The following is a 23,278-nucleotide window of genomic DNA, read 5'->3' as shown; positions in this document are numbered from 1 at the left end:
GTGTGTGGTAATGCCTGTGCTCTACCAGGTAAGCTACTGCCCACCCCTTACTATTTTCACTTAATAGAAGTTCCTTTAGTATTTCTTATAGAACTTTTTGGTGAAAATAAATTTAAATGTTGTTTCTTTGAAAGGATCTCTATTCTACCTACAGGATCATTATAGGATTGGAATGCCAAGGGGTTGATACAAACCACGTCCCCTCCCCCAAGAATACAGCTCTGTGCCTTAAAAGACCCTTTCTCAGTTGTAAAGCTTGCTGTGATGTGGTGATGTTTTTTCTTGGTAAAATTGTCTCTGTCTTCTCAGCCTCAGGATGCTGCAATTTTTGTCCCTTGCTGTGGAAGCTTATTTGTTCAGGCTTAAAGTCTTTTATGTGAAGGTGTTTCCTGTCTTGCTGCAGCTTTATTGTCACTGCAGGAAGAAATCAGCTATCTTGCCTTTGTCCCTAGTTCTTGATTTTTAAATTGACTTTGCCCATATTTCAACCACATGCCTAGAATCAAAAGTGGCATAGGACATGCATTTATTTTCAAAATATTTGTTGCAATAAGCCACGTACCCCAAATGTAGTCAACTGTAAAAAATAAAGATAAAATTCTGCTAGATCTCGAGTTGCTAAGAGATGATTGGCTAAGAAAAATTTTTAAAAACTGTGATCCATGAGAAAAGGTTTTGTCCAGATTTGAGTCTGATCTTCTTGTGGGGGGTTCAGGGGAAGTCATTATCTACTCTCTTTGGTTTGTTAAAAGCAGGACAAAAAGTTAACTATGATTAAGAACTTCAATCTCTTTGAAATTAAAGTTGTGGGAGTTGGGCGGTAGCGCAGCGGGTTAAGAGCATGTGGCATGAAGTGCAAGGACCCACCTAAGGATCCCGGTTCAAGCCCCCAGCTCCCCACCTGCAGAGGCGTCACTTCACAAGTGGTGAAGCAGATCTGCAGGTGTCTATCTTTCCCCCTCTCTGTCGTCCCCTCCTCTCTCCATTTCTCTCTGTCCCGTCCAACAACAATAACAGCAATAACAATAATAATAACTACAACAAAAAAATGAAATTAAAGTTGTATTCATTTCTGGGATAATGAGACTCCTAGTAATCTCAGTGGCACTGGAATTGTAACTGATCCTTATGGTGTTTATTCTGGGCAACAGGAAATTCCAAAAGAGAAAATCATGGGAGCTGAAACAACACCAAGCTGCAAGACCCTCTTCAACATAGATTGTACAAATTTATTTTATTATTTTATTGTTTTTGACAGAGATATATAGTAGAAACACTTCTTTAATCAAAAGTATTCATACTGAACCATCTTAAGATATGTTTGGTATGGGGGAAAATTAGTGTGGCTGTTTTTCTGAGGAAATGTTTTTTTAAAACATTTTCACTTAAAAGCTTACAGGCTTGGGGAGGTAGCATAATGGTTATGAAGAAGACTTTCATGCCTCAGGCTTCCAAGTCCCAGATTCAGTTTCTAGCACCACTATAAGACAGAACTGAGCAGTGCTCTAGTCTCTCTCTCTCTCAATGAAATAAAATTAAAAAATAAAAAAGTCTCACAATTCCAGACCAAGTAGTGGAATACAAGCTACCATGTGCGAAGCCTCAGGACTGAGTGGTGAAGTAATGCTGTAGGTGTCTCTCTTTCTCCCTATCTCATCCTCTGCTCTCAATTTCTGTCTGAAAGAAAGAAAGAAAGAAAGAAAGAAGGAAAGAAAGAAAGCAAAGAAAAGATGCAATTCCTGTGAATTGTTAGATTGTGCCAGAATTAGTATCAGTACTCAATAAGAGCAGCAGCAACACCTTTTTCTTTTTCTTTTTTTTTTCATAGCTTGATAACGAAGTTGAAAAGACAGCAAATCTTGTCATTAGCAACTGGAATCAACAAATTAAGGCAAGTATATACAAACATTTTATGCTAACTAAGCTTCTAGACATGAAAGCTTTTGCTTTTATGCAAAGATAATAACATGATTCTTAAATGTCTGATTTCTGATATTGAGGTGATATAGGTATACAACACCAGATCTGTTTCAAGAGTACAGATTCACACATCTTAAAGTCTACTTGATACACTAAGTCCACCAGCAAAATGTCCTATCCTCCCCACAGTTCATTAGTTCCTCCCCCACATTATGCTCCCATATTCCCTCCTTTTAGCTAACCCTGGTTCTGCAATCAAAATCAAGGGTTTGTATTGTTTTGCTTTTGTTGGTTCCCTCACTTTGTTTTTTTGTATCCAGTATATGTGTGATAACACCCACATTTCTTTCTCCTTTTCACTTAAATAATGTTTTAGTAGTTGTGTTTCCCCATGTTACCTAAAGAGAAAAATGTCTCTCCACCTAAAATACAGTTAACGATTAATATTTTTATTTTAATTTTATTTTAATTAATAAGTTATTAATATGTAGATATGTAGATATATCTTTCAACTAAAATAATAGCAGGGGGTCAGGTAAATGCTCATGTTACAATGCACAAGGACCCAGGTTCAAGCCCATGGTCCCCACCTGCAGGTGAAAAGCTTCGTGAGCGGTAATGTAGGGCTGCAGGTGTCTCTCTGCCCCTTTCCCTCTCTATCTTTCCTTCTCTCTCCATTTCCCTCTGTCTCTATCCAATAATAAATAAAATAAAATAAAGAAAACAATAGAAGACCAAGGCTCTAAATATGGTTGTTTATAACTCATACTTACATAGCACTTCCTATGTTCTAAGTACTATGTGTATTTAGTCAACACAACAACCCAGTGGGATGTGTGACCTTACACTGTCCCATTGTACAGGTGGGTGGGGCAGTGGACACACATGTAAACAAGTAGATAATCTGCCTAAGGCTGCAAAGCTGGTTAATGATTAAACCAAGAATTCTAGCAAGTCATTGATCTCAGGGTCATTTTTTTCTCCTGTCAGGGCTTCTCTGGTGTTTCGCAGCTGTACCACTGCACCACTCCTGGCAGATTCTTTTTTTCACTTCTTATTTTTCCAGAGAGAGAACAAGAGACAGAGAGAATGAAAGAGACAGAGTAAATGAGAGTTACCACAGCATCATTTAAGAAGTTTCCCCCTGTCACGTGGTAGCCAGGGACTTGAGCTCAGTCTCCACATATGGTCAAGTGTGTACTCTACCCGGTGAATCATCTCCTGGTCCCCAGGGTTATTGCTCTTAACCTTTATGCTTCATGGACTGCCTCTCTGTGTGACTTATAATGTAGGATACATCACATAGAATATCGTAGCTTTGGTTTTATCATTTGTGTTCTCTCATTAGAGAGAGAAGAGCACCTCAGGGTGTTCAAAGGGAAATATATATACTGATTTCATAAGTCTGTCTGGTCTACTTCTTATGCACCATATTCTAAGCTAACATTCTTATTTTCAGGTAATTTAGTATTTAGTGGGCTCAATAATATATGTGGACAAAACAGTAGAAGAGTTCTAAGCAGAGGAATTACATTCTGGTGTGGGAATTTAGAGAGCATGTTGCGTATTTTGGTTCTTGTTGCCGCTGGGACTTCACCATCTTGGACTTACTATTCAGATAAGGAGAGGCAGAGAGGGAGAGAAGATGAAAGGCAGGACAGCACTGAAGCTTCCTGCAATGAGATGTGAGGGTCTGATTCAAAGCTCGGTGGCACACTTGGCAGAGCTGCACACTATCCTAACGAGCCCAACTGAAAGGCTCTTTGGTAGAAAGACTAACAGATGGGACCCATCTATATATACAGAAGATGATCCTGGAACCTTTCAGCTTGGGAGAAATACATTTTGAATGGAAGGGACTAGTGATCAGGCTGGAAGGTTGGCATCTCAGAGTTGGCATCTCTGGAGACAATCCACAGCGAAAAGGCAGTAGCAGCATGACTTGGCGTGGTGATACAAGTCGTGCTAATTTACTTGAGACCAACAGAGACAGTATAACAGATTAGAAGGCATCAGAGCATACAGGCAAAACCCCAGGAGTTCCAGGACAAAGAGAAATAAGCATTTTAAAGAGAAGGGGAAAGGTTCCTTGTAGTCTTATAAGGAGCTTAAAATGGCAGAAGTTAATTATTATTATAACCAGGTTAGGTAGGAGTTTATTTTTCTTTGGTAACCCAGTGAATAGAAGTAACCACAACATACTTGACCACACCATGCTTTATGCAACTTTAGGATATCTATTAATCATAATGTCTTTGGCACTAACAGGATCTATCTGTCCTGAGGTTATAGGTAACTTAGGTATTAATCTAATTTTTTAAGACCACTTAAATGATGTAAGCTTTTTCTCCCTCTCTATTCCCCTTTCATCTCTCAATTTCTCTCAGTCTTACCAATAAATAAATAAACAATCCTTGAAAAAAAGGAATGAGAATTTCTTTTATAATATTTAAAAATCCCATAAACATGATCGAGTCAGTTGTTTTTAGTCTTGCTTTTGATTTTATGAGCTTCCTTAAAGAGAATTTTTTTTTTTTTAAGATTCATTCTCTAAACATTCAGCTTCCACAAGGAATTCAATGTAGTGAACCAAAAGAGAGAAACCATGCTCAGAGGCAGAAATTGCTGTTAGGGACAAAAAGTCTTTCATTATTTCCTAGTTTCCACCAAGTGATTTTTCTAAATAAAACCATTTGACTTTTTTTTATGAAGAGTGACAGAAAAATTAGAGAACATAAAATTCTTGAGCTATAATAATTTTCTTCCCAGTTACAATCAAGGAATTCAGCACAGCAGTAATGAAGTGCAATCTATTCTGAAGAATAAGTGAAAGCCTTAGAGAACCACATGCTCTTGCCTCATGCTCTAAGTTTTTCAGCAGCCATGTGAGAAAGTGAAGGTAAAAGAAATGCTCAGAACTTCCCCTTCCTTGAGTTTCTCTGTATAGAGATTTTTTATTTAATTTTTTATTTATAAAAAGGAAACATTGACTAAACCATAGGATAAGATGGGTACAACTCCACACAATTCCCATCATCACCAGAACTCTTTATCCCATCCCCTCCCCTGATAGCTTTCCTATTCTTTAACCCTCTGGGAGTATGGTCCCAAGGTCATTGTGGGATGCAGAAAGTTGAAGGTCTGACTTCTGTAATTGCTTCCCTGCTGAACATGGGTGTTGACTGGGGAAGCAGAGCTCCAGGACACATTGGTGGGGTTGTCTGTCCAGGGAAGTCTGGTCAGCATCATGCTAGCATCTGGAACCTGGAGGCTGAAAAGAGAGTTAACATACAAAGCCAAACAAATTGTTGACCAATCATGGACCTAAAGGCTGGAATAGTGCAGATGAAGAGTTGGGGAGCCCTCCATTTTGTAGATAGCTAGTAGGCATTAAACCCTAAGACAGCAGGAACCTCCTGCTTCCTCTTTAGAGCCTATATTTCCCCCAGTCCTGGAACCTCTAGGGTGGGGCTAACTTTCCTGCATGCTTCTCTCAATTCATACCAAATGATACTGCATCCACCGATCCCAACCTGATCAATGCAAAGAGTACCACCTCAGCATGCTTCACTTCAGACTGTGTCCAGATATGTCAGGCATGGAATGTCAACCCTTCACCCTCATTACTTGGGTGAGATCTTTCCTTTCATAGTATTCTCAAATTCCATTCCAGGAGGTTCACTTCCTAACAAAAATCACAAAACCTAGATATAGACCAGGTCCCTTAAGATAGAGCATATGTTCACATGTATCCATAAATTAGGGCAAAATATTTACCTGAAAGCAAAAATACACAATAGTCTGTAGTGAGTCAGTATGAAGATCATAATGAAATAGTGTCTACTTAGACTTAGATACCCTCCTCACCTACTTCCTATTATAGTTCTCTCACTCACTCCAAAGCTAACCTCATCAAAGCAAGGATTGCAAAAGCTGAATAAGGGCAAGAGACCGGCATACTTTCATGATTACTCTAGTCACTATCAGGGCATTCCACCAGCTGGGGCCCTAGTCGGGAGTCCTGAGATTCCCAAACAGACTTGATGGGCCTAAATCTTTAATAAATCCCTCTCTCCATTGTTACCTGTCATTCCTATCATGAACAACAAAACAGACCCCTTTGTGGGCCCTCATAGGACCTTGCCCTCAACTTGGATCAACAACAGTAGAGAATGTTCCATTCTCCGAAGGGAAGCTGGACAATGTACTCTATGCTACACCTAGATATAGCATAGATGGGTCCTGATATTGGGGCAGCTTGAAACGTTCCTACTTATAACCACAGAATGTGAGCTCAGATCTATAGGGATGCAGAGGTCACATAGGCTCCTAAGCTGAATATAGGCCCCAGATCAATCAAATCAATGGGGTTTACAGTCAATAATATTTATACACCTTTCCCATATTTGGGAGCTACTCTCTTCCCTGATCCAGCTTTCTGGTCCTTCTGCCAGCCATGACATCACCTCCCCAGACAATAATTAGGATCCACCTGTATATCAGACGTCAGGCTCAGGCAAAAACAAACAAACAAACAAAAAAGCAAAAAAAAAAAAACCAAACACTAGTATAGCCACAGGCCCTTTGGAATATAACTAAAATATGTGTAGAGATTTCATATATGCAGAGCCCATCAGAGAACTTCCCTTCTGACTGCTAATCAAGTTTCACCTCTCAGTAAAGGACTTTACATTTCTTTGCAACTTTGAAGTGAAAATTTGAATGGTTTGAATCAGACTCCAGACAAATTCTATTTGTCTGTTTTTCTCTGTGCTGCCATTTTTGCCCAAGTTTCAGCTATGTGGATGAGGAAATGACAGCCTACTCCACGGTTTGAAGTGTTCAAAGTGAAGAGTAGGGGGACTTGGAACACTCTTCCTTCTGACCCCCCCCATGCCCACCCCCTTCTTGGACATGCAGGACTGACATTTCACAAGATTTATGGAGCAAAATGTACCCTTTTGGTTAAAGTTTGTAGAGAGTATTATTAAATAAGTTCACTTAAGACCCAGGCTGATACAGAAGAATGATGCACGTTGTCTTCTCTTTCTGTTGTGATGTTTTTTTTTTTTTTTTTTTTATGTTAAAGCTGTGCCTCTCCATTATGCTAGCTAGAACAATGTTTTTGGAGCTTTGCTGGCTTTTGGTAATTTATGGAAATGAGTAATCCTCTTGAATATATCCCATTTAATGAAAACAAATCACAGTGGTTTTTGAGGCAACATGTTAGCTGTTGTGATACTTTAGGCCAATAAAGTAATGACCAAAATGAAGCACTAAAGGTATGTAGTCATTCTACCCATCACCTGGACATAATTTGTTCAGGAACACCAGAGTTATTCTCTTAGTGACATATAGACATCCACATCATCTATCTCTATTTTAATCCTAGGCCAAGAAGAAGTTAATGGTGAGTACCAAGAAACATGAAGCACTTTTCCATCTTGTAGAAAGCTCCAAGCAAACCATGACTGAGAAAGAGAAGCAGAAGGTAAGTCTGTCATGAGCAGCTGGGCACATGTGGCTGCGAGATGGATAGCTTCTTCCCCTTAGCCTGGAACACAGGAGAACTGAATAGCCCTCCTTTGGTGTGGTGTCTCTTTAGATCAGCAGTGTGACAGATGTGAAGAGGATTCAAAATCATTCCTGCTCCACAGATATTTTTAACAAGTTTTATTGAGAAGTGATTAATTAAATCAATGGTATTCAAAATCATTTGAAAGGGAACTCTATTAATTAAATATCTCCCAGTTCACACCATATATATATAAAATATGCCCTGTACATGTGCATGTGCACACTTTGTATATGTATAATACACATGTATATGTCTATGTAAAATACAACATGGAATACTATATATGTATGTATATACTATATGTTTTTAGTCTTGCTTTTGATTTTATGAGCTTCCATAAAGAGAAATGTTTTAAACATTCATTCTCTAAACATTATGCATATATATGTATATATAATATTCTTTTTAGAGCATTATTCATATTTTTAATTTTTATTTATAAAAAGGAAACACTGACAAAACCATAGGATAAGAGGGGTACAACTCCACACAATTCCCATCAGAACTCCGAATCCCATCCCCTCCCCTGATAGCTTTCCTATTCTGTAACCCCATGGGAGTATGAACCCAGGGTCATTGTGGGATGCAGAAGGTGGAAGGTCTGGCTTCTGTAATTGCTTCCCTGCTGAACATGGGCGTTGGCAGGTTGATCCATACTCCCAACCTGTCTCTCTTTCCCTAGTGGGGCAGGACTCTGGGGAAGTGGGACTCCAGGACATATTGGTCAGGTCATCTGTCCAGGGAAGTCCAGTTGGCATCATGGTAGCATCTGGAACCTGGTAGCTGAAAACAGAGTTAACATATAAAGTCAAACAAATTGTTGACTAATCATGAACTTAAAGGCTGGAATATTGCAGATGAAGGTTTGGGGTGTCCGTTTTGAAGACAGCTAGTTGGCCTATTTTAGTTCTATTCCAAAGGGCCCATGATTATACTATTTTTTTTCCTGAGCCTGACATCTGATATGCAGGTGGATCCAAGTTATTCTCTGGGGAGATGATACCATAGCTGGAAAAAGGACCAGAAAGCTGGATCAGGGAAGAGAAGAGCTCCCAAATATGGGAAAGGTGTATAAATATTGTTGACTGTAAATCCCATCGATTTGATGTGATCTGGGGCCTATATTCAGCTTTGGAGCCTATGTGACCTCTGTATCCCTATAGATCTGAGCTCACATTCTGTAGTCATGAGTAGGAACGTTCCAAGCTGCCCCAGTATCAGGACCCATCTTCCTCAGGTGTAGCATAGAGCATGTTGTCCAGCTTCCCTTCGGAGGATGGAACATTCTCTACCTTTGTTGACTTATATTCAAGACAGGGTCCTATGGGGGCCCACAAAGGGGTCTATTGTATTGTTCCTGATGGAGATGACCAATGACAATGGAGAGATTCTATGTTGTATTTTACATGTGCCTTTCATAAACTACTTCATGTACTATACCAATATATTATGAACATTATAAAATAGAAAAAATAGAAAAAAGACTCCAGGTTTAATTTCTACAGAAAAGTGATACTCATGTATTCCTTTCTCTAATAAATAAATGAGTAAATAAAATTAAAAAATTATCTTACATGTTTAGCTGATCAGGCTTTCTTCATGTAATCATTAAATGATACTTCTTAGCAAAATATGTACATGGGGAAAATTTCATTTATAATCACAGTAAATATAATTCAGGTTTATAGTAATTCTCTTGATAATTAAGAATTAGGGGTATAAGGGGGCAGGCTGTGGTGCTCTCAGTTGAACACATACATTATCATGCAGAAGGATCCGGGTTCAAGTCGCTGGTGTTCACTGGTAGGAGGGAAGCTTCACAAGTGAGGAAGCAGTACTTCAGGTGTCTCTCTCTTTTTCTCTTTATCTCCCTTCCCCTCTCAATTTATCTCTGTCTAGTCAAATATTTAAAAGGTTTAAAAAAAAAAAAAAAGGCCACTAGGAGTGGTGGATTCATCTGCTTCAGTGCAGGCACGAGGCTCCAGCAATAATCTTGGTGGCAAGAAAAAGAAAAAAAAATATGCATATGGGCTTGTCAGGTCCGTTATATCTTCCTAAATTGTGTCTGTTCATGTGGCTAACAATGTGGTGATAACCAGGAGCAGAAGAAAGATACAGTTCTGACATTTTGAGACTTCTTTATTAGTATTAGTGGCTAGCTTTATGGCAGTTTTTATTTAAAGACATTTGTGTGTTTGTTTAATCCTAATTAATGCTAAATAATAAACCTATAAACCCATGTAAGGCACATACTGATGGCCTCATGTCCAAGATACTGGAGGTGAACACATTTGTGAATGTCCACATCAACCTCTCATATTATAAAATTCTTACTCTCCCTCCCCCCAGGAGACTTCAGAAGACATAATTTTCCATGTGTCCATATCAGTGTTAACTTACAAGTGTGCTTTTAAATAGAAATGAGCACAAGGTTGGAGTGCAAGAAGAAAATAAAATCTTTTCTACCTACCTACACTCTGATAGATTATTGAGCACACTTCTGGAGGGTTATGCCCTGGAGGGAAAAAGCCTTTGAAATAGAATCTTCCAGCAAAGATGGACTCCCCCCAACCTCCCCCATCCCTGCCAAAGACTATGCAGGCAATACCACTCACTGCTCCCCACACATTCTTAGGAGAAAAAGATAATTGTCATCGCCAGAGCATTATCATTTCATCCGCGGAAATTATTAGTTGAATAACTTAACAGCATTGTTAGCAAGATTTGTATAAGGTCCCTATTTCTTCACATGTCAGTCTTCACAATTTGAAATGATCATAACAAGTATTGAATAATGAGACAACTTCTAAGGAGGTGACACCATAGTATGTTAAAATGCTCAGCACAGAGAGCTGTCATGGACTCAGAGCCCTGATTAGAAACTGTTCTTTATGGATATCAAGCAGTAGCCATGAAAAAGAAGTCAGGAGAGCTAAGTGGTGAATTTCATCTTCCTTCTCTCATTAGAAGATTCTCCGGGAGGTTGATGTCTTTGGTCCTCCCTTGTCCTCCTCTAGCTGCACCTATAATCATAGCGCTTGGATGTCATTACATCACAGGCCCCATCTCTTGATCTGGTAGCTTTTTCTTTTAAGTACAAAATGAAACACCCAAGGCAACACTCATGTTCTCATCTGACATCGAAGCACCTAATGATCTCCAGCCTGAGCTGAGCTGTGTTTGTGCTGCTCAGCAATCCTTCCTGTTCTGCTCAAAGCAGTCTTTGTTCCCTCCAGGAACAGATCTAAGTCTCCATCTTCGTTGCACCTCCTCCCTTAACACCTACTCTCAGCAGACAACCTTGCTTCCTGCTTCACAGAGCAAATACAAGTCAGCACAGCCGCTTACCTGTGAAAGTAACCTGTACAATGGGGCAGGTCAGGTCCTTCTCCTGCGCTTTGATTCCATTCTGCTTCTCAGGGATGCTTCTCTCTTGATTATTCTCCTCTCTTTTGTGTCTTGGAGATGGTCCTCCCTGAAGTTTCTTCCCATCTACCTTCTCAGTCTCCTATATTTGGAAGAGGCTGAGATATATATATATATATATATTTCTAGAACTATAACCCTGTTCTCCAGATATTTCCATTTACCCTGTTAATTTTAGAACTAGATTTCTCAAGAGGAAGAACTAAATTTCTCAATACTTCACCTGGTATAATACACACCATACACAAGACTCAGGTTGGAGCCTCTCAGCAACATATGAGAGCACCGTGCTCAGGGGAGTGGTGCTGTGACATTTGTCTTCCCTCTCTTCGTCCTTCTCAATCTCCACCCCCTCCCTCTCTCTCCTTCTCCCATCCTTTACCTGGAAAAAGAGTAAAGAGTAAAAGAATCTGTGGGAAGTGGTAGGATTACACCAGAAGCCCCAGAAAAGCCCTGATGGGAAAAGTTGTGATTTCCTGAAAGGTTTGTGTTTATTCTGTCTCTGTGTCCTCACCACCTGCTTTTGTTCCTAACCTTGAAAGTTCTAAACTGCATAAGTCATAACGATGTTTTAACATTCTATTTATTTTATTTCTGAAGACTTTCTTTTTAAATATTTATTTATTTGGTAGGACAAAGAGAAATTGAGAGGGGAAGGAGAGATAGAAAAGGTGCAAGAGGGAGTCGGGCCGTAGCTGGTGAAGGGCACATGGCTTGAAGTGCAAGGACCGGCTTAAGGATCCCTAGTCAAGCTTTCCCTGCCATGCTGCTAAGAGTGGTTTAGCCACTGAAAGTAATATCATCCATGTTACTAAAGTGAAGGGTGCTTTCCATTTCCTGCCTTGTTCAATTCTTGGAAGCATTATTGACTTCCTCCTTACCAAAACACTCTCTTGTTTCACTTGAACAATAGCTTACTCTTTTGGTTCTGTTCCAGCTTTTCTGGCAATTGTCTTTCTTAGGTTACATTATCGCTCTCCCCTTTTCTGCCTGAACTTTATGTACAGCTATTTTTCATGATGTCTATCCTGAGTCTCATTGTTTTACTTACTATGTTATCTCCAATATCTAACATAAATATTCTCAATACTAGTTACTGAATCTTGACTACAATAAATAATAGACAATCAATAAATATTACAAGGTTTCAAATACTGTATCTATGCTGGTAATACCCAAGTCTATATCCTCCACCCAAATCAGTCTCTCAACGGCCTTCTGGGACCCCAAACTCAATATGGTCAGGACCCTCATTTCAGTCTATCAAAAACATTATTTATTCCTTTGCTTTCTGTGTCTTTGTCTATCACCTTCTACTCTAATCTCCTGACTCCACATAAAATAGCAGAGAAATGCTTTGCCCCTGGCTCCCAAGAAGGAAAACATAATGAAATTCCTCAGCTGTCACTGCTGAGGGTCTGAGCATTTCCAATAAGAATATAAAGGATAAAAAAAAAAAAAAGAATATAAGGGACAATGATTGAGCAGGTATAACTTCAGTGCCCTTACACCCCTTCACTGCTTTGTTATCAGGTTAACATTCACAAGGTCAGGTTTCTATAGTGTAGTTTGTCACACTTGATATGCAAAGCCAAACGTGTCCCATGTAGGTTGTACATCAGAAGAGGACAGTTGAATGGTTGGCACATCAACTGGAATACTAAAGTAAGTGCTGATAACATTCAGCATTTTGGATGACTATGCATTACTGAAATAGTCATCACAAGGTCCTTCAACATTAAGGCCATTCTTGCAAGCTTTTGTTTCTAACCTTGAAAGTTCTAAACTGCAATAAGTCATAGGGATGTTTCAATTCTATTTCTTTTATTTCTAAAGACTTTCTTTTTAAATATTTATTTATTTGGTAGGACAAAGAGAAATTGAGAGGGGAAGGAGGGATAGAAAAGGTGCAAGAGGGAGTCGGGCGGTAGCACAGCTAAGGTCTGCAGGTGTCTATCTTTCTCTCCCCCTCTCTGTCTTCCCTCCTCTCTCCATTCTCTCTGTCCTATCCATCAACGACTATATCAACAACAACAACAATAACTACAATAATAATAAAAAAGGAGTGAGAAGGAAAGACATCTGCAGTACTGCTTCACTGCTAGTGATGCTCCTTCCTCTCACTTCTTCCCAGGAGAACCCAGGTCCTTGTGGTATAATTAACATGTTACAGTTAACATCTACACTTAGCTAGGTGCACCTGGCCCCGATTTATTTTATTTTAATGAGAGATATACAGAGAGAGAGAGAGAGAGAGAGAGAGAGAGAGACACCAGAAACTGCTCAGCTCTGGCTTAAAGTGGTGTTGGTAAATTGAACCTAGAATTTCAGCATCTCAGGCATGAAAGTCTTTTGCATAATCAACAATACTATCTCTACCACCCCTATTCATTTATTTATTTTTACCAGAGTACTGCTCAGCTCTGGCTCCAGTGGTGCTGGGAACTGAACCTGGAACCTTTGGTGTTTTAGGCATGAAAGTGTTTCTGCATGTCAATATGCTATCTCTTATCTAGTTAAACAGACCCCTCCCACTTTGGTGTTTCTTTTTGTTTGGGGATCATTTGCATCAGAACAATCTGAGGAGACAGTTAAAATTCAAATTTCCCTGCCCCATTAAAGAACTGCTGAATCAGTGGTCCAAAAGGTGTTGCAGTGGATAAAGCATTGAATTCTCAACCATGAGGTCCTGAGTTCAATCCCCTGCAGCACATGTACCAGAGTGATGCCTGGTTCATTCTCTCCTCCTATATCTCTCATAAATAAATAAATAAATAAATAAATAAATAAATAAATAAATAAATAACTGCTGAATCAGGATTTCTACTGAGTTTATTGCTGACCTAAAAAAATCTGCAGTTTGGGCAGGAGTAGATAGAATAATGTTTACGCAAAGATACTCTCTTGTGCCTGAGGCTCTGAAGTCCCAAGTTTAATAGCCCAAACCACCATAATCCAGAGCTAAGCAGTGGTCTAGTAAAAAAAAAAAATTGGGGGGGGGCAGTAGCGCACTTGGTTAAATGCACATGGCATGGAGCATAAGGACTAGCAAGGATCCAGGTTCAAGCCCCTGGATCCCACCTACAGGGGAATCAGGTGAAGGAGTTCTGCAGGTGTCTATCTTTCTCTTCCCTTGTCATCCCCTCCTCTCTCAATTTCTCTTTGTCCTATCCAACAACAAAATACAATAACGATAATAACAATAACAGCAACAAAATGGAAAAAACGGTCTCCAGGAGCAGTGGATTCATAGTGCAGGCACCAAGCCCCAATGATAACCCTGGAGGCAAAAACAAATAAACAAACAAACAAAAAACCTGCAGTTTTGCAAACACCCCCAAGTGATTTCGAGATACAGTAAAATTTGAGAACCACTGATGTAATACAATTCCCTTCTTGCTCAGAGATCCTGGAATTACTTGCCTGGACATTTTGAGAATCTATTTTGGATATCCTGGTCCAGACAATTTTGTATTACTTTGATTTTCCAGAAAATTTCACAGTTAAAATGGCCAATTCTGGTGATTGGCAAGAGGAGGCTGTTTGTAAAGGAGCAGTTTGTTGGGATGCAAGATGAAAGGAAGCACCTGCCAACTTGTACATTACTCTCAGACAACTACTTCCAGTCCATTACTGCCATTGGCCAGGTCAAAGGCTTTTCAGTAGTCAGAGAGATGCTGTAATCAGGCGGGTGAACATGGCCTATACCACCTCATCCATAAGGCATCCCAATGAAGTGGGAGGATTTCTGTTCTCTTCACAGAGATAGGGAAAAAGAAAATAAAAGAAGTTTGTAAAGACCTAGTAATTCACTGGTGGTGGCAACCAGGTCTACTCAAAAGTCACACTGGAGAGTTTGTTCACTGAAAGTGAAGGAAGGTTTTAGGGCAGGCTGCTAAGCAGGCTCAGTTCTAGTTCTAAAAATTGTATGACTGCATGAATCTCTAGCTATTCCAGAGAGAAATACAGGGCCCTGAAGGATTTACCAAATCAGAGTACAGGAATGTGAGGTTACAGTCTTAAATTGAAAATTCTCAATCTGCACTGACTTCTTCCCAGTCATTTTACTTCCTCCTGGACTTGATAAATAACATGAAGTTATATTTAAGGACCTCAATTTTCTCCTATAAAAGAAAAATTGAATGAATTATCAATTGAATGAAAGGTCATTAGATTTATTTTCAGTTCTGACACCCCCCCCTTTTTTTCCCCAGAAAAAGATCTCTTATTTTGACTTCAGTTGAGAGATGTGAAATATATCATTGGGAAGTATATAAATTATTTGAATGGAATTACACAGGACTTTAATAATCAGTTAAGTAATATGTTATACTGGATTTTTTGTTTGTTTGTTTTACTTTAGCTCCTGAATAAATTGAAAAAATCAGCGGAGAAATTGGCAAAAGAAGATGAAAATTACTACCAAAAAAATGTGGTTGGGTGTTCTGCCAGACTGAAATGGGAAAACACACTGGAACACTGCTACCAAGTAAGTCATGCACAAACATTCTTTTTCATTTTCCCATGTAACTTACACCTTGAACTGAGAGAAGCATGCAGGAAAGTGAGCCCCACCCTAGAGGTTCCAGGACTGGGAGAAATATGGGCTTTATAGAGAAAGGAGAAGGTTCCTGTTGTCTAAGGGTTTAAGAAGGCAATAGATAGTTATTGCTGTAGCAAATTATTTGGCAATTGGGTTAACTTTGGAAATCCCATTTGCTGTATCATACAAGACCTCGCCATAATTTATGTCCTTTCATGCTATTTACATATAGCTGTATCTTACAAAGTAATGCCACTAGTTGCTTCTGTTCTCCCTGGTCGAAGAACATGTCATTATTAGAAACGTATTAATAATTTGAGCCCACTATTTAAAATTCAATCTGATTAGCAATTTGAAGTTTTAAGTGCTTAGATTGAAGGAACATACACTCAGAACTATGGTCTATGCATCAAAAAGTTTGAGACATTGGATCCATTTTCCCCCTCATATTAATTAGTGATTTAAGAGACTATAAGTTAATAGGAGTGCATATTAACACCATTCCCACCACCAAAGGCCTACCCCCCCAAAATGAAGCTAAACATCATCCTCACCCTCCACCCAGAGATTTTTACTTTAGTGCCCTACTCCAATCTCAGTCAGATTCTGCTTTGAGTTTCCCTCTCTGTTCTTCTTTCTCAATTTCTATTTATGAGTGGGATCATCTCATACTTGTCTTTGTCTTTCTGACTTACCTCACTTAACATAATTCCTTCTAGCTCCATCTAAGATGGGCCAGAGAAGGTGGGTTCATTATTTTTAATAGCTGCGTAGTATTCAATTATATATATGTATACATATATATATATATATATATGTATACAATATAATATACATATATATACACCACAGCTTTCCCAGCCACTCATCTGTTGTTGGGCACCTGGTTTGCTTCCAGGTTTTAGCTATTACAAATTGTGCTGCTATAAACATATGTATACATATATCTTTTTGGTTGGGTGTTATGGAGTCCTTGGAGTATATCCCTAGGAGAGAAATTACTGGGTCATATGAGAGGTATATTTCTAGCCCTGTTAGGGTTCTCCAGACTGCTCTCCACAGAGGTTGGACCAATTTACATTCCCACCAGCAGTGTAGGCGGGCTCCTTTGTCCCCACAACCTCTCCAGCATTTGTTGCTGCTGTTATTTTTGATTTATGACATTCTCACAAGGATGAGGTGGCATCTCAGTGTTGTCTTTATTTGCCTTTCTCTGGCAATTAGTGACCTGGAGCAATGTTTCATGTGTTTGTTAGCTTTTTGAATCTCTTCTGTAGTGAATGTTCTGTTCATATCCTCTGCCCATTTTTGGATGGGGTCATTTGCTTTTTTGGTGCTAAGTTTGCTGAGCTCTTTGTATATTTTGGTGATTAGTCTCTTATTTGATGTATGGCATGTGAAGATCTTCTCCCATTCTGTGAGGGGTCTCTTTGTTTGTGTGATAGTTTCTTTGGCTCTGCAGAAGCTTTTCAATTTGATGTAGTCCCATTGGTTTGTTTCTGCTTTAGTCTTCCTTGCAGTTGGGTTTGTATCATCAAAGATGTGCTTGAGGTTTAGGAGGGAAAGTGTTTCACCAATTTTTCCCTCTAAGTATTTTATAGATTCTGGTCTAACAGCCAGGTCCTTGATACTTTTGGAGTTGATTTTTGTTTCTGGTGAGATTCATTCTTCTGCATGTTTCAACTCAGTTTTCCCAGCGACATTTATTGAAGAGAGCATCCTTCCTCCATTTAATAACTTGGGCCCCCTTATCAAAGATTAAATGTCCATAGGTGTGGGAGTTTAGTTCTGTTGCCCAGTGAAATTTATCTTTGTCTTTTTTCATGAACAAAACATGCATCATTTTAATGATATCTCTGAAATATAATTAAAATCTGCTTAAACATTGTATCCCCTCAGTTTGATGTTAGTTACTACTTGGAGCTTGTCTAGAAAATCAGTTGCCATTTAAAGAAGGAATGTGTCCCTAAGCTAACTTTTCTCTCCTGTCCTATGCTCATGGTGCTAAACTAGCCAGCTACTTTCTAGATCCCCCGCTATCTTTTTTTGAAGACTGCCAAGCAACTGTGCAGAATTTGTTGTTACACATTTGTTATGAGACATGTGCTTTTTGCCCTTTGAAGGAGTGACATGGTTGGTGCCAGTCTACTCTACTACGTCCTTCATCCCTTAGCTGTAAGGGAGAGGGAATATGAGAATGGTTAATGCCTAGGATTTTGATGACATATTCAGGGGATCAACAACTGGAAACAAATGTGTCTCGTTCCTCTTGATTTGCAAATATTTTGAACCTTCTGGAAGAGGTAGGCTATGGGAAACAGAGTTCCAAATTTTCTAGTTAAATTTCCAAGACATTCAGCAGAGAAACAAAAATTGCCTGTGATTGACAAAGGGTTTCATAGTTACTTCTTAAGTATTTTTAAATTTATTTAAAATAAGTTTTTATTTTATTTTACTTTATTTTATTTTAAATCAGAGTGAGACTGATACAGAGGAAGATACAGAGAGAAAGGCCAGAGCACTGTTCAGATCTGACTTACGGTGGTACTGGGCATTGAACTTGGGACCTTGAAGCCTCAGGCATGAAAGTGTCTTGCATATTCATTATGCTGTCTCCCCAGCACCATTGCTTAAATTTTTTACTATGAGTATTTATTAGTAGTATCAAAGGGGCTATATACCAATGGCATATACATACTGTGGAGTATTATTCGGCTTTAAAAAGGAGCATTGTGTATGTGTGTAAGGGGTGGAGGGAAGGAGATCACCTAGGGTTCACTGTTCCAGGCTGGCATTTTTGGATAGATAGATGATAGATAGGTATAGACATGTGTAGGTATAGACACCATAGGCAGACTGACAGACAGATAATAGCACTGAAGCCCTTCTTAGTGAGATAGTATTACTATGTGTAAACATGAGGGAGGAGGTTTGAAGCTGGATCGCCCTCATAGGTAGGTGAGCTGTCTTATTGCTCCCAAGGAAGGAAATTCTTATACATACATAAAACTGACTGTTCCCTCATTCCCTTCCTTTGCAGAGCATCCTAGAGCTGGAAAAAGAAAGAATCCAGCTTTTATGCAACAACTTGCACCAGTACACCCAGCATATTTCTGTTTTTGGCCAAACCCTGACCACAGTGAGTAGGAAAGACTCCTCCATTTCTGGTACGCCTAGTCAGAACTGGCAAGAGACCTTTCTACAGCAACCCTGTTCTGCTTTCCTTGGCACTGCAGTGCCACACGCAGGTTCACTGTGCCGTCAGCAAGATCGATGTGGAAAAAGACATCCAGACACTAATGGAAGAGACTGCAGTTTCCTCTACAGAAAATAAATTTGAGTTCCTATTGACTGACTATTTTGTAAGTATGGAATGAAAGAGTGTTCCATTAGTGAGGTACCTTACTCATGTGCTAAGGGATTCATTTAGGGTAAAAAAAATGAAAACTATTGTAAAGGGAACATCTTGTTTGATGAACAAAAAATGTGGATTTTTATAGACTATAAGAATAAGAAATAAATACAGTGTGTGCTTTACAAGCTGGACAATGGAAACAAAAGACTGGCATTTTCTGGAAGGGGAGAAAATCACAGAGGGTTTTAGTCTAAATCTTCATATTTGTATGAGATTCATGTAATGCCAGGTAGATATGTCTAATGATCTACCAATGGCCACTGTTTATTATATTGGCTGTCTGTTACTGTAGAAATTACTTCTAATATCAACCAACAGCTTACGATAAACACTTATTGTCTGATAGTATCTTTGGGTCAAGCCTGGCTTACCACGGTCTCTTTGAGGGCTTTTCAAAGCTGGGACCAAAGATGGGAAAACATTGACTTCTGAGCACACTCACAAGGCTGATGGTAGGTGCCTCCTGACTTCGGACTGAAGATAACTGTTCCTTGTAGTGTAGATCTCTCTATAGGGCAGCTTGCCTGCTTCCCCAAGAACTGATGATTAACAGAGAGAGAGCTGAAGTTCCCATGACACAAGGATAATTATTTGTAAACTAATCTCAAGAGCTGGAAGACAGCTCACCTGGAAGAGGATATGATGTGTCTTACCAGGCACGCGGCCCAGGTGCAAACTGCAAGAGAATAACGGAGCCAGGGAAGCTCTGGTGCTGTGGTGTCTCTCCCTCACTACCACTCTCTCTGTGCATCTGAAATAAAATGAAATCTCAGCTTGGTTGAGTGTTGAAATCATATATATGCAGTCCTGGAGCTGCTCCCCAGAAAAGGTCAAATTTCAGAGGTTGGCATTTAATCATATTTTGTTTGCTAGAAGTCAATCATTAATGTGCCCCTGTTCAAGGGAGGAGATTATACAAAAGCTTAAATGCTAGAAGTGGGAATTATTGTCAACACTTTTCATGATCTTTGCCTCCCCTCACTCCCCCCCCCAAAAAAAAAAAAAACTTGGACTAAATTGTAGAGACTTATTTTGAGGGCATTTGGGTGATGCTACTATTAATAGATTTCCTTGCTAAAAAAAAAAAAAACCTCTCCGGGAGTTTGGCAGTAGCGTGAAGGGTTAAGCCCATGTGGCGCAAAGGGCAAGGACCGGTGTAAAAATCCTGGTTTGAGCCCCTAACTCCCCACCTGCAGGGGTGTCACTTCACAAGTAGTGGAGCAGGTCTGCAGGTGTCTATCTTTCTCTCCCCCCTCTCTCTTCCCTCCCCTCTCCATTTCTCTCTGTCCTATCCAATAATGACAACATCAATAACAACAATAATAATAACTACAACAACAATAAAACCAACAAGGGCAACAAAAAGGAAATAAATAAATATTTTTTAAAATCTTAAAAAAAAAAAACCACCTCACCATTGTCTTACTGGCCAGAGTCCGTATTTTGTGTCTTTATCTGGGGATAACATGTCTTGCTTCTTGTCATCTGATCCACTCCTATTTGTTTTAACTGAGGTCTTCAAAGAGATAATTATTCATTACTAAAATCTTCAAGAAGAATCTCTATTAGTTCCACCCTGAGCCCCCTGCTTTATTTCATTTTTTTAAATTTTTTTAAAATTTATTTTCCCTTTTGTTGCCCTTGTTGTTTTCATTGTTGTTGTAGTTATTGTTGTTGTTGTTATTGATGTTGTCGTTGTTGGATAGGACAGAGAGAAATGGAGAGAGGAGGGGAAGACAGAGAGGAGGAGAGAAAGACAGACACCTACAGACCTGCTTCACTGCTTGTGAAGCAACTCCCCTGCAGGTGGGGAGCTAGAGGCTCCAACCTGTATCCTTTTGCCGGTCCTTGCACTTTGCGCCATGTGTGCTTAACCGCTGTGTTTCCATATTTAATTTTTTTAAGGTACAGATTAGAAGGCTCATCCTTCTCTCTATATAGTACTTACCCATGACTGTATCCTTCTGTAAGATTAACTGTTCAAGAGCCAGGTGGTGGCTCAGCCAATAGAGTGAACACATTACCAGTGTGAAGACCTGGGTTCAAGTCTCAAGTCCCCACCTGCAGAGGGGAAGCTTCAGGAGTGGTGGTTGAGTCAAGTGGCTTTTCTTCCTCTCTCTCTCTGTCTCTCCCTGTCTCTCTCTGTCTCTCCCTGTCTACCAAAATAGAAATAAATAAATAAATAAATATTAAATATGCAGCAGATGTCAACATCCAAGGACCTGTATTTGTATTCAGGGAAGAAGACATACAAGGAGGGGGAAAGGTAATTAGATTTGGGCTGAGCTGTGAATCCAGCTTTTCCCATCTCGACCTTCCCAACAGCAATAATAGCCATCTGTTTCGATAACTGAATCTTTTTTTCTCACCCGGCAGAGGTGAAGCATATTAGGAATAGCAACATTTATTGTAAAGAAAAAAAAAGGGAGTGGGGACTAGAGTGAAAAGACACTTAGATCATAGTGGGAAAGTGCTTTATTATTTTTCCTTGCAAATAATGTTGTAGATGATCCCCGAGATCAGAAAATGTATCTATTTTCATACAAAGGATAATCAAGATACCCCTTATCAACAAACCTGTCAATAAAATAAGACTCTTTCTCCTTGAAAATTATTCTATTTGACTTTTTTGTCACCATGATTGATGCTGGGTCTCAGTGACTGGCTCAGCTATTCCTGATGAGGGTCGGGGGTGTAAGGGGGAGGAGAGAGAAGGGGGAGATAGCTGCAACACTGCTCTGCTTCTCATGAAGTTTCTCCCCTACAAGTAGGAACTGGGAGCTTGAACCTAGGTCCTTGGGCATGGTAACACGTGCACCCAGCCAGATGCACCACCACTTAGTCCCTTCCCTGTAAATTTGAAATGTGAGGAAGCAGTCCTAGAGACTTCTTTAAATTGATATGCTTGTGGGAACTTTTGATTTGAATGAAATTTCAGTGGACAATAATTAGTGATCTGTTATCTAAGAGAATAAACTCTATCTCAAATTGAGTGAATAGAGTTTTCTTTATATTTTAAAGGAAAATACCTTCCAAAGTCTGATTTTATAGTTCCTGTCAGTAAGTGTAGATGAATATTTTACCTAGTTCAATGAATTTGCATGGGCTAGAGTACTACAGGAACAATCTGAGTACAAATAATGGAGAGATGATGACCAATGTGAACATATTTGTAAAGATACTTTAAAGGCCGTGTTCAGAGTACATCTGCAATTTAGCTCTCTCCTCCGACTTTAATCTTGTTTCTTTTTTTCCCCCTCTTTATTGGGGGATTAATGTTTTATATTCCGCAGTAAATACAATAGTTTGTACATGCATAACATTTCTCAGTTTTCCACATAACAAGTTTCTAATGAAACTTTGGAAACAAGGTATGAGTTTAAGGAAGCTGGCAGGTAACAATGTATCAGTCTTCAAGTTGATCTAGTTGTGAACTATTTTTTTTTAAATAAATAAATTTACAACCACAATATTTTTTTTAAAAAAGATATTATTTATTTATGAGAAAGATAGGAGGAGAGAGAAAGAACCAGACATCACTCTGGTACATGTGCTGCCGGGGACCAAACTCAGGACCTCATGCTTGAGAGTCCAAAGTTTTATCACTGTGCCACCTCCCGGACCACTAGTTGTAAACTATTCTTAGAAATACACTTCTAATTTTGATCCATACCACCACCCCACTCCCAGAGGAGGAAAAGTGTTAAAGGGCTCTGAACTCCAATTTCATCAAGATCTGTAGAGAGAAGAGGAAAAAAGAAGGAAAATTGAAAGTAGCAATAGGTGTAGGTGTGACTTAGAAAGAAAGAGAAGGCAGAACCACATAAAACACGGGAGGGCAAATATAAAATATAAATAGTTAGGGTGGGGTAGTAGATAGCGTAATGGTTATGCAAAGAACCTCTCTTGACTGAGGCTCCAAAGTCCAGGTTCAATTCCCCGACCCTGCACCACCATAAGCCAGAGCTGAGCAGTACTCTGGTAAAATAAATAAATAAATAAATAAATAAATAAATAAATAAATAAAAGTTACCTGTGGCCTTGAAGAACCACCGTAGTTTCCAATGGAGGGAATGTGGATAGAACTCTGGTGGTGGGAACAATATAGAATCATTGCCCTATTATCTCATAATTTTGTAAATCAATATTAAATTACTAATAAAATAAAATAGAAATACACTTTTATTATCTTTTCATTAATTTTTTATTGTGGTAACATTGGTCTATAACATTTTATATTTTTTAGGGGTACAATTTCAGACCTCCTCAAAGAAATACATTTACTCAGAGGCTTGGGCATGAAAGATTTTTTTTTCCCCTTTGTTGCCCTTGTTGTTTTATTATTTGTTATTGATGTCGTCGTTGTTGGATAGGACAGAGAGAAATGGAGAGAGGA

At 39.2% G+C, this 23,278-nt stretch overlaps 1 protein-coding gene across 3 annotated transcripts in view; it reads left to right on the top strand.

Annotated features, from left to right (window-relative positions):
- The window catches only part of NOSTRIN (nitric oxide synthase trafficking), a 74,298-nt gene that overhangs the window by 37,359 nt on the left and 13,661 nt on the right, over positions 1-23,278 (top strand). For all 3 annotated transcript variants that reach the window (XM_060177761.1, XM_060177762.1, XM_007539312.3), the window contains 5 exons: positions 1,829-1,891; positions 7,313-7,411; positions 15,288-15,413; positions 18,508-18,606; positions 18,704-18,829. In XM_060177761.1, the coding sequence (XP_060033744.1) occupies positions 1,829-1,891; positions 7,313-7,411; positions 15,288-15,413; positions 18,508-18,606; positions 18,704-18,829 (513 nt within the window). The remainder of the gene's footprint in view (positions 1-1,828; positions 1,892-7,312; positions 7,412-15,287; positions 15,414-18,507; positions 18,607-18,703; positions 18,830-23,278) is intronic.

This window comes from Erinaceus europaeus, chromosome 18, assembly GCF_950295315.1.
Source record: "Erinaceus europaeus chromosome 18, mEriEur2.1, whole genome shotgun sequence".
Lineage (NCBI taxonomy): Eukaryota > Metazoa > Chordata > Mammalia > Eulipotyphla > Erinaceidae > Erinaceus > Erinaceus europaeus.
This window is presented reverse-complemented; position numbering and strand designations above follow the sequence as displayed.